The sequence below is a fragment of the Triticum aestivum genome, chromosome 7D (assembly GCF_018294505.1).
Source record: "Triticum aestivum cultivar Chinese Spring chromosome 7D, IWGSC CS RefSeq v2.1, whole genome shotgun sequence".
NCBI classification, from domain to species: domain Eukaryota; kingdom Viridiplantae; phylum Streptophyta; class Magnoliopsida; order Poales; family Poaceae; genus Triticum; species Triticum aestivum.
In genome coordinates this window covers 56,550,310-56,562,078 of record NC_057814.1, presented here as the reverse complement: position 1 = coordinate 56,562,078, position 11,769 = coordinate 56,550,310, and the positions used below count along the sequence as shown (strand labels likewise).

Below are 11,769 nucleotides of genomic sequence, written 5' to 3'. Positions count from 1 at the left end.
GATGTGGAGCTCTGGCCGGCGCGGTGGCGGCGATGACCCGGAGCGCAAACACTGCTTCACCTCCGACGCGGCGCGCAAGCGCGCGGTCAAGCGGTACACCAAGTATGGGTTGCTGGCTCCCTCCTCCGCCGCAAGACGGAGGAGTACGACCTCCGCCATGCGAGGCACTCTGACGCGGGGAGGTCTTCGGGCGCGGGGAGCACTTCCGATGCGGGGATGCTGCCCGTGAAGAGGGAGAGGGAGTCTGGGGACCTCCTCGCCGTCAAGATCGAGCTGGGGGAGGAGCGCCTGGGCGGCCGCGGCGTCATTGGGACGAAGGACTACCTTGTCGGGCCCCTGCTTTCTTGACCCTTATATCGCGTTTACAATTCTCGAGTATAAGGGGTCTGCTAGTGTTGCTCTTAAAATGATAACTAGAAAAGCCTTTCAAACATTTAGGAATCTTGGGAACAAATTTACATGCCCATCTTCGATATCATTTTATAATGTTTTTTTGAACCTTATCATTTTATAATGTTGACAGGAGAACTGTCAAATCCATTGATTAAAAAAGGATATTACAAGAAGACCTCGGATAAATAATGCATCGCATAAAGACATGTGTAAAAAACAAAGAGGCTGCTCGGTTTCGGAGGAAAACCGGGCAAAAACCTAAAACAAAGGCTAGCTAGATTAGACCTAAAGCACCACAATACATACAAAGCGACGGAAGGCTAACACACCGGACTAGGTACTCGAGCGCCTACAAAGCTACCAAAGTGCACACCGAAAACTGTTGTATTGATCCGCTCTGCCTCCTCCCGTGAGGGGAGGTAGGTGTGGTCGTAGGCGCCGTCCTCGTGCACGGCTTCCTTCGTCGACTGCTCATTCTCCTCCATCGCCTTGCCCCTCCTCCTCTTCATCGCCCCCCTCGTCCTCTTCATCGGCTTCCTGGGCCATGGCTACTGCGAGCTGCACCGCCTCTGGCTCGTCATTGTAGTCATCGTCCGAGGATGACATCCGGCACGGCAACACCCCACTGCTCTACCCGCTGCAGGCAGCGAGCCATGGCCATTCGAACGGTGATGACAAAATTGGGTGGTGGCGACGGTGATTTGGGAGAAATAGGGTGGCCAAGAAGGATTTAGGGTTTGGTGTGGCACCGACGGGGTTTATACTGGCGTGGGCGGGTTCAGTTTGGCATCTTGCCGCCGGTTGAGCCATTTTCTCGATGAGAGGAGATTTGAGGAGAATGGGTGTGACGTGCTCAAATTTGAGCAGAGAAGGCATAGGATTAACTCAAAATTTTGAGGAGTTATAGTTATAGGGCTTCCGTTAGCTACGGTTTGACTCCCCAAATGATGCCAACATGAGGAGTTACCGAATTTAAAGATTCTATTAGAGATGCCTTTAGTCTTATATCACAGCAAAAGACATGCGCATTACAATGCATCCTGTTAAAAATCATCCATAATACCAGCAAAAACAAATCATCCATAATACTTGAAAATGCAAAACATCTCTATCATCATACTAATACAGAATCTAACATCATACAAGAAAATTTTGATGAAAGGAGAACACACCCTCCAATTTAATTAAAATAAAACTGATGATACAGCGGCCCGCTTTTAAAAGTTCAGGCAACAGCAGTTACAACGCTACACTAGGACAGGATCACTAAGTTCAGCCACCACAAGACAGAACAACAGCCACCAGGTAGAACACATCACTCATCAAACTGAACCTACCAGCCTACCAACACAGAAACTAACACTACGAATCTCTACCATCCATCAACAACTCACCTGTCGCTGTGAGGACGAAGCCCTTCCAACTTCCATCTCAGATACATTATCCAACAATTACTCTGAAGATCAGTGATTACAAGGCTTGGTCACACAGCTTCAGGAGGGAAAAACCATGTCGGACGCCACTGGCCAGCATGATGTGGCGGTACCGCTGCAGTCCCCGACATCAGTGGCATGAATGTCTGATTCCTGATGTTGTAAACACCGGCATCACGAAGAGGATTTGCAGAATGCTTTGGCCAGGAATAGTCACACATGAAGTAGATGCAGTCCTCTTGGTATCCACTGCATTCTCCAGCGCGCAGGGACTTGGAGCTATGCTGGCCAAGAAAGAGCGCATGGCCATCCAAATCATTTACTGTTCTCCATCCAGCAGGATCGGTGCCCAAATCTGCCTCAAAAACCCCAAGTGCAACAGTACGGTTATGCTCGAAAAAGTCATCACTTGTTGAACGGGCAATAGGATGAATCCACCGTTTCACCATCAACAGTCTATCGCCACATTCAACTAGATACCCCCTTATCATATACGCCTTCTCTTCCGACAACGATTGAGGTATTCCACCTAACTCACCCATAGTCAATTATACACTCCATGGATGAAATACCAAGGTCCTTGTCTAATTCAAAGATGAATAGTTGGTCAAACCCCCCCAGCCCGTACAGCTTGCCATCAAAGAACGCAACACTACAGAGGAGCTTTGCTGGATGCTTATCATCTCTGAATGAGTCAGTGACAATCGGTGATTGACTAATACAAAGTGTACCCCAGTTACCATCATCCATGATCAGTGCAGCAAGTAGGGAACACGGTGACGAGTCAAGTGGAAAGGGGAGCACCAAGTTGTAGAAAATTGGGTTAATTCGGGGTTCGGGATCATATATCTCACGCTTCCATACCTTTGCTAGCTTAGGAAGCTGCAACCTGGTCTTGGAGAAAGGGCTCATCAAGTAGCACACACCATCATTGTGCATGAGGAATAGCCAGTTGTCAATGGAGCCCTGGCAACACGCACCTTCCGGTAAAGATATGTGGTGAATTTCACCGCTTGGAATGCCGAGGAGGGTGCCATCAGGGAGAGTGAGCCACAGGAATGGGAGAGGAAGGGTCTGCAACCTGCTATTAGAGCGCCATGGGTGGCAGACAGCTCTCAGACGAACACGGTCAGCTAGGGAAGGGAGGCGCTTGAGAACAAGTCCCAGGAGTTCTGGCGGAAGATCTGACCAAGGGCGAGATTGTGCAGCCTTCATCATGCAAGTCTACAAGAGAAAACATAGGATTCATAGTTAAGCAGAGTGAAAACTGACACTCGAAATACATATGCTTCATGTGCTATTTTAAGACCAAATTTCATGAGCTCAATTTTATAAGAAAGCAGCAGAAGCTCAGAGTATCATCAAAATATGAAGATGTGGGGCAACCATAAATCCATCATACAGAAAAAACTAGTGAAATTACATTCGCCAAACCACCTAGCGATGTGCTACACATACACGCTTCTTGCACTTGGTAAAAACAGTTGCAGTAAACAATACAGTAAGCACCATTCCAAAGCAAGATTAGATAGTATGGTAAGCACTACTTTTTTCAAGATAATGAGGTGGATGACTATGACATTGAAGAAGATTCTTTGATTCCTTTCCTCTAACTAGAAACACCTACATTAGCAGAAAGAGTATACTAACTAGTATGTGACAGAATTGTGTTGACAATTTCTCCTGTGCAATAGCCCAACGGCAATGCCCCAGTCACAACATAAATTCCATTTTCATTTTATTTAGAAGAAAAAGGCTGGTCTATTAAGTAAAAATATGTACAGAGAAGGAAGTGCTATCTTATTCAAGTACAAGCCGAAAGCCGGAAACATTGGCTGGGATCACAGGAAAGCATACTACTGAATTAAAGCATAATACTGAATATATGTTGTATTACACCAGACCAAAATTCCATTACCAAGCGTCGACTAAAAGAAAACAACTTTTGGTTACGGAAAGCAGCAATCAATTACTTGCTTAAGAACATCTGAACGAGTGATATGATAGACTGACGGGTGTTGCATCTGAACCAAGAGTGAGAGGTGTTGCTCCCTTCAGTATAAACTCATGCACATTTTTACCAAGCGTAGATCTACTAACTAATTGAAAGAATCAAGGTAGAAAAGATTAAGGATCTGCAAAAGAGGTGCCGTTGTTTCTTCTTCAAGAACAACAGGGCGAGACATCGTGAGGATCACAAGATTTCTACTTTATACACCAGGTAAAATAGATCTGCTAGAAGAAGCAATGTTGGTCAGGTAAAACATCGATCCGCCCAGCCAGCTAGGCCCCTGACTAGAAATGGTAAGCAAATCGAAGGAGCTCAGGATCTAGGGCTTACAGCTTACTGTTGAGTACCTGAGCTCCTCCTAGTCGCCTCGTTGAAGAGGTGGTGGGGGCGGGGAACAGATTCGGCCTCCAGCAGGTGAGACAGAGGTAGTCACGGGCAAGTCTCACATCACCGGAGAAGTAGACATCGCCGGTCGGCCGGAGAATTAGGGATTGGGTTTGGGTGGGAGGGGAAGAACCGAAGGGAAAGCGAGAGTAAAGATATGCAATCAGATTAGCTGACGTAACGTTAGGGACACTGATGTATGGGCCATCTGGTTTGTGGCCCCACATGTCAGTGACCCTAAATCATCCAACCCTTTAATAACGCCCTAGATTTTTATTTTTGAACTAATAACGCTAGAATTATCTCAAAGACTTCCAACGATGTAAGATACATTCTCCAAAATTCTTAGATAGCCAAAACAATCACATATACATTTCGTATAGCAAATAAAATGTTGCTTTTGCAGTCGAGCCAGAGGCAAGAAAATCCTTGCTAGCCGGAGCGAACCCATTTGACTCACCCTCGATAACAAAATGAAGCACGCAACTGACCATTCGAGCCAAACATGCAACCATGACTAGGCCCATCGGTGCAATGAAACCAAATGTGTCCTCAGTGTCCAACACGAGCCGAAAGTGCACCATTGTTTTTGCTTCATCGTCTAAGTCGACATGACACTGTACCTTGTGTTTGAGAACTCCGTGTGCTAAGGCCCAGCTGGACCAGCGCACTAGAGAAGAAGTTGCCATTGTAGAAGCCTTTAGTAGGTCTAAAACCTCATAGTCAAACCATCTCATGAACAAACTTCTGCAAGCTTCACAACAACGACTGAGAGACCTTACTGTGGCGAAGAGGGAACACGAACCAACGGAGAGTGATATGACACCCGGGGGAAGAAAATGAGGTCACAATCATGTTGTTGCCGCAAAAATGACGGGGAACATCACCCCAATATGGCATTCCACCGTTTAGGCTACTGGATGCTCACAACACCCCCATCGCAAAGAGCGGGAAGAAAAATACCATAACCTAGACACCAACATAAAGACACGTGAAGCGCTCGCCCAATTCTAATGGTCTTGAGATGACATAGAACTACCTACCATATCCAACATCAACAGGAAACTTATTAGGCGTTGTCATCGTCCTTGCCAAAGCCAAAGTCATGGATAGTCAAAGACATAATTAAGACACCTAGACTATTGAATGCACATGAAAACAATGTCCTGGGTGTCCCAACCCTCCAACCGCCCGTCGGAGTAGCCAATGAGGTGATACCCCGATGACGTCGAAATTCGGGGTTCCTACTTGCTCCTATTTTTGGATCTCCTATGCCATGTATGGTTTCACAAGTAGGAAAATGACTTCTTTTAAATGGCTTCTTTAAACTTTACTAGAAAGCTGTGTTTCCAAACCTTAAATAAATTCTGGAAATAATGCATGCAATACAAAAAGAAATTTTAGATACTAATTACTGCAAACAGCTTCTAATAACTTTTAAGAAGGGTCTTTTCTGTGGAAAAACATTTAGCTACGAACGTTCTGCAAAGACACTTTGGAGAGAGATGCAAAAGGAGAGAGGGGAGATCGCGCTGGTATCTATTCGTGCTCCTCCCACGGCTTGCTCATAATGAGGGTTCCGCCATAGCCACCTGTTGGGCCAAGGGCGAGGCCAAGGTAGAGGTTGATGCATGAGCAACTAATGAGGAGTGTGGAGCTACAACCAACGAGCACGAAAAGGGAGGTGATGGTGGTCCTCACCACCCCGCCTAGGGTGAAGGACCACAACCCATCAATAGTGTTGCCGGCCTCACCCCCGTGGAAGAATCCATGGTGCGCTAGATGCTTGATGGAATCAAGGCGGCAACGTGCAAGGGCGCAATCAGCGCATGCTTTTAGGTGGCTCGGGCGTTAGGAATATGTGAGGTTGTGAGAGAGGGAAAGGAGCTTCTTGGTCATGGTTCCATCGTCATGGCAGCCCGGTTGGGTATGGAACAAGAGATGTGTCAGTGTAATTTACCACAAATATCAAATATGGGGCATCATACATATAGAGGAACTAGCTAATGGGTGCATACGAGACAATGATTTTTACATAGGTTTAGGCTCTTGGAGCGAGGTAACACCCTACTTCCTGTCTTTGTGGATTTGTATTGATGGTTGCCTTGTATGAGGGAAAGGTTTGTGAGAAAGCACATATGGTGTATGAGATTGTGTGAGAAGGTGTGTTTAGCCTACCGATAGGGGAACTACCGAGTCGCTAGCCTAGCACACCCTATGACTATTAGGTTGGATTTGTCCTCCATGAGTATAGCAAGGGGATCATCTAGTGGGTATCGATCATAATCATCTTCCCTCGGAGGCGACGCATCAGACCCATGGCTCAGTCCTAGCAAGTGGGCACTCTCTGCGAGGGGGATGAGATCCCACATTATGATTTTCAAAGAATTGATGAGGACCCCTCAAGTAGGTGAGATTGAAGAATTCCCTCTATCCAACCGCAAGGACCTTGCTCTTGGTGAATTTTATCTGCAATTTTGGTGTTTCCCCATAGAGGGAGGACTTGAGGTTGATGGGATTCATATATGACCCCTCAACCATAATCATGGTGTCGACTGCATATTGAGGATGTGAAATCCCAACTCATGGGATAATATGGCCCATTAAGCAGCGGATGCGTCTCGTGTGTCGGCTGCCTCAAGGATGTTTGAAGCTCATCTCCCTATAGGTTTCAAAGAAACAAGGAGAGAGGGTCCTCTTGGTGAACGCTTCACGATGCACAAAAATAGGGGTGGACAACTCCATTAATGTTAATGGTCATGCGGCCGGTTGTGATCAGCTACATCTCCTAGCTAACCCATAGTTGATCGAAGTCACGGCGCTTTGGGACTTCTTGAAGGAAGTGCCAACCGAGGCGGTCATAGGCCTATTGAAAGTTCACTTTTAGTAATACTCCGTTCCAGTGTCTTGTTTTAACCTTGTGGATCACTTCATGCAAACACAAGGACCCTGTCCAAGAGGTGCAACCTTTTGTAAAAGTCGTTTGGTTTGGGTGAATGACCATATTCTCAACCAACGGCGACCTAGTGGCGCACACTTTGTAGAGGACCCTAAAATCCATGTTGACAACGTATGGTAATCAACCTAAATCGTCGGATATCCGTAGCCCCTACTACCTTGGGGGCCACTGTGATGATCCGTAGCCAGTCTAGAGGCGTGAGGGTCCCCACAATGAATTCCTGAAACATCCTCACTAGGTGGCCCTTGATGACACTCCAGAGCTTCTTGAATAAGTTACTCGGGAGGCCGTCTGGGCCAAGGGCCGAACTAGGGTCCATTGGGTTGATGACTGATAAGACATTCCTACTAGAAGAAGGGGGCTAAGAGTGTCATGTTCATCTCCCAATCCGCTTGATGGGAAGAGAGCCAAGCCTCGAGCGCCAGGGAAACCCCGCCTCTAGCTTCCACAGGGAATAACTCCTTGTAAAAGGAACATATGTGATCCCGTTGCTCCCCAGGGACAGAGATCAGACGCTCCTTGTGCTAAAGGCAAGGAATGGAGCACTTTCGGTGGAAGTAGGATTATGACCACATTTAGGGCTCTTTTGATCCAGAGGATTTTTATAGGAATTTCGGAGGATTAAAATCCTTTGAAACTTTTTCGATGTCCGTTTTGGATCGAATCCTATGGGAATTTTTCTAAGAATTTTTTGTACTACTTTCCATAGGATTTCTAGTATCCACTCAAACCACTTTGAAATAATCTTTTATTTTTTCTTTGATGCAATCAAACATTCAAAATCTTGTAGAACTAGATGAACATGACATTCTAATCCTATGTTTTTCCTATTTTCCGCGTCTTTAGAATCATGAAGATCAGAGAGCCCCTAAATCCTGTCAAATGTTGGTTAATCCGTGAACCAACCTATGGTTGGATGTTTAGGTGGACAGTGGTATCTCCAGCCCACCAGGGTTCAAGTGCTGGTGCTTGCATTTATTCCTGAATTTATTTTAGGATTCCAGCGATGAGCGTTCAATGGGAGGAGACGTTCCCGTCAACTACGAGGCGTCTTTGGTGACTTCGTCAATCGTTCAATGGGAGGAGACGTTCCGTCGACTACGAGACGCCTTTGGTAACTTCGTCAATTTCAAGATAATATGTCCGCTCAGTCTCTCGAAGATGCTCATAGGGATAGGATATGCGTGTGTGTTCATATGAATGAGTGTATACGTGTATATATGCTGTGTCTCAAAAAAAATGTTGGTTAATCCACCAACAACATGAAGGGAAGTGGTCGCCAAGCATGCAACTTTTTAAAGGAGGCTGTACTCATTTTGATAGGCCATCTCATTGATAAAAGGGAAGTGTGAACGAGAGGGAACGCGTCGGCCTTAATTACGTCTGCCAACCGTGACGGGCTGATGCAGCCATGAATGCTAAGAGCATCTCCAACAGCCACGCAACGCACCGCGCGTAAAAAACGCATTTGACGCGCGCTGTTCGCCTGGTTTGACGCGGCCGGCAGCGCTGACTCCAGCAGACGCGTCAAAATTGAGCGCGTGCGTAGCTCCAGCGGCCGCGCTAAAATGCAGCGCGCGCTAAACATTGCGTATATTTTTTTAATAAAACAATAAAATAAAATTCATAGATAAAAAAACGATACATAGATATTTTACATAGTTTCATAGCATAGATAGATAAAAACTACTAGATAATGCAAAAAAATACTAGATAGTGCAACTACATACGCAACTACAGCCTACTCCCAGTAGTCGTCGTCATCGTCATCGTCGCCATCCTCGCTGGTCTGGTCCGAGGTATCGATCCACATGTCCAACCAACGTTCGTCATCAGACGAAAAGATCGACTGCCCACCATTTTGAACGATTTCGCACTGCGATATCGCCAGAGCCTTTCGCCGACGCCTATCCAACCGCTCGTCGCGGCGCCTTTGCGTGTCCTCCTCGTGGCGCCTTGCCTAGTAGGCTTGCTCGTAGGTGACGTCCTCCGGGTGGCGCTGGCGCCACTCCGCCATGGTCCGCTCGTCCTCATGGGCGACGAGGAGGCGGCGCTACCGCTCAGCGTGCTCCGCACGGTCTTGTGCCGTGTGAAGACGAGGCGGCGGGGCGACGTCCAGCGCCTGCTGGAGCGTGTGGACGTCGTGGAAGTTCACCTGCGGGCGTGGCCTGCTTAGGCGCCACGCCGCCGCGTCGTACGCGCGGGCGGCCTCGTGCGCCGTCTCGAAGGTGCCGAGGCCGAGCCGGAGTTGGCCGGACCGTATCTCGGCGTAGAACCCGCCGTTGGGGCGCTGGCGAACGCCGCGGTAGCCCGACGCTCCTCGGCGGCGCGGCGGCATGGTGGCGCGTCGGTGGCTGGGCGCTGGAGCGGTGGCGCGCGTGGCAGCGAAAGCAACCGAGGAAGCGATGGAGGCGCGCGTGACAGCGGAAGAGGAAGGGAAATGTGTGGAATAGGCGCGTGGCGAGCGCCGTATTTTATAGACGCGCCGGAAGCGGTGCGTCAAAAATAGCGCAACCTGCCGCCTTTTCCCGCGCGCGCGACTTTCCCGCCACCGCTGGAGCGCGCCGAAACGTCCCGCGCGCGCTAAAAACTCGGTTTACCACGCGCGCGTCTTTTGGCGCGGTTGTTGGAGATGCGTAACGAAGTTATCAACCACAAAGCTTTTCCGTGGACGTAACCATGCAGTTTCACCGATGGTGACGCAAGCAAACCAGGATTCACACGAAAAGCCATTTGAGAACCAACCCAATGGTGCACTTCGGCATACAAAAGGTACATACATTCTCGGCCTCACCATTGCTGGTGTGGTGTGTCCTTGCATGCTTGGTTTACTTTGAGTTACGACTAGCTTGGAGTTGGAGGTGGTCGTCCATGGAGGCCAAGAGGCGTTGGCGCGGCGTGCTGGACCTGGAGGCGCAGTTCGCCTTCTTCCGGTCGCAGCCGCGCCACCCGGTGAACGCCGCCGCGCACGCGCTGCTCGCTGGGCCCATCCTCTTCACCAACCTCTTTGTCCTCCACTTCCTGCTGCTGCCACTGCCACTGCCACTCGACCCGGCCCTCGCCCTCGCCCTCGCCTACGCCGCCTCCTACCTCGCCGTCGACCGTCGCGCCGGGGCACTCGCCGGGCAGCTCTTCCTCGGCCCCTGGGCCGCCAGCCGCGCCCTCGCCGCCCGCCTCGGCTTCGCGCTCTCCTGGAAGCTCGTGCTGGCCACGCAGCTCTTCTGCCGGACCTGGCAGTTCCTCGGCCATGGACTCATCGAGGTAACGACATCAACATTTGTTCTCTGCGTCTCCTTGCCACCACGTTCCTGTGATCCTGCCAATTGCTGATCACTTGCTGAATCTGCTTCTTCTTGCAGAAGAGAGGGCCGACGGTGAGAGAACTTCCCGAGGTGTTCCTCATGGAGCCATTCCTCATCGTGCTGCAGGTACAAAACATCAAAAAAATTCTTCCATTTTTTTATTTAAAAATCATGTGAATATGGACCTAAAAAAGTGGAATATATAACCTGCTTCTGCTACGAACTGAATCCCTTAACAGTACTCAGTAGCTGCTTGGCTGTTGTGTTGTGTGCACAGATACTCAACAAACTGTTTGGCTATGAGCCATACCCTGGATTCAGCAAGAACGTAGATAAGAAGATGGAGGAGCTCAAGCAGAGGAAGATCAACTGACCGGACATGTTCCGGTTGATTCTATAAAAGTAGCTAGCAAACTATATATGCCTACCATTTGTGCTGTTTGTGCATGTTATCTTACATATTGTGCTATCGAACTTTATGAACACACGATGATGTTGTGGTATTGATGCCTCGTGTGCCAGTCGCCGGGAAGGAGATGCATCCAGATTTTAGTCGCTGAAATGTTTCTCATGTATACAAAAATATACAATGTGTATGAGAAAGTATATCATGTATTTAAAAAATGTTAATCAAACATTTGAAAATTATTACTCAAGCATTTGAAAATGTTAAATCTGTATAGAAAACTATTTATCGTGTATACGAAAAATATATACCAAAAATACAATGCGTCTAAAAAATGTTGATCAAGTATTTAAAAATTATTAAAACATGTAAACAAAAAATGAAACCGATGAAATTCAATAAAGAAGACATAAAAACATATATTTTAAAAAAGTTAATTCTGTATTTAGAAAAAGTAAACATGCATATAAAAATGCTCCTGGTGTATTAATGTTTATTGCCATTAAAAACGTTTTCCGTATATTCTAAAATGTTGATGTATTCCAAAAAATGTTTATTGTGTATTTAAAAAGATAAATGTATATTAATTTTTTTTAAATATATTAAAATGTACAATGTATAAGGAAAACAATAGACATAAATTTTTTTAAGTTTAATAAAATATTAAGCATGTATTTAAAAAATGTTAAATGTGTATACAAAATATGTTTTCTGATGTATATAAAAAATGTTAAATGTGTACTGAAAAAGTTGACATGTGTTGACCAAAAATGAAACCGATGAAATTCAATAAAGAAGCAAAGAAAAAGGAATAAAGAAAAACAAAGAAAACCAAAAAAATAAAAAACAAAGAAAAGCAATGCAAAAAGAATCAAAACAGT

At 46.9% G+C, this 11,769-nt stretch overlaps 2 protein-coding genes across 2 annotated transcripts in view; one reads left to right on the top strand and one right to left on the bottom strand.

The window, feature by feature from the left end:
* Positions 1-4,371, bottom strand: part of LOC123165504 (uncharacterized) — a 19,817-nt gene extending 15,446 nt beyond the window's left edge. Inside the window, exons 1-2 of the mRNA XM_044583164.1 lie at positions 4,185-4,371; positions 2,399-3,050 (exon numbers count right to left, since the gene is read on the bottom strand). Coding sequence (XP_044439099.1) covers positions 2,399-3,044 — 646 coding nt within the window. The 5' untranslated portion in view covers positions 3,045-3,050; positions 4,185-4,371. The remainder of the gene's footprint in view (positions 1-2,398; positions 3,051-4,184) is intronic.
* Positions 4,372-9,966: 5,595 nt separating this feature from the next.
* LOC123169537 (uncharacterized) lies at positions 9,967-11,060 on the top strand. Its single transcript, XM_044587408.1, has 3 exons — positions 9,967-10,441; positions 10,540-10,608; positions 10,760-11,060. Exons 1-3 carry the CDS (start codon positions 10,052-10,054, stop codon positions 10,853-10,855), a joined length of 555 nt encoding a protein of 184 aa, XP_044443343.1. The 5' UTR covers positions 9,967-10,051; the 3' UTR covers positions 10,856-11,060.
* The last annotated feature ends 709 nt before the right edge of the window (positions 11,061-11,769 follow it).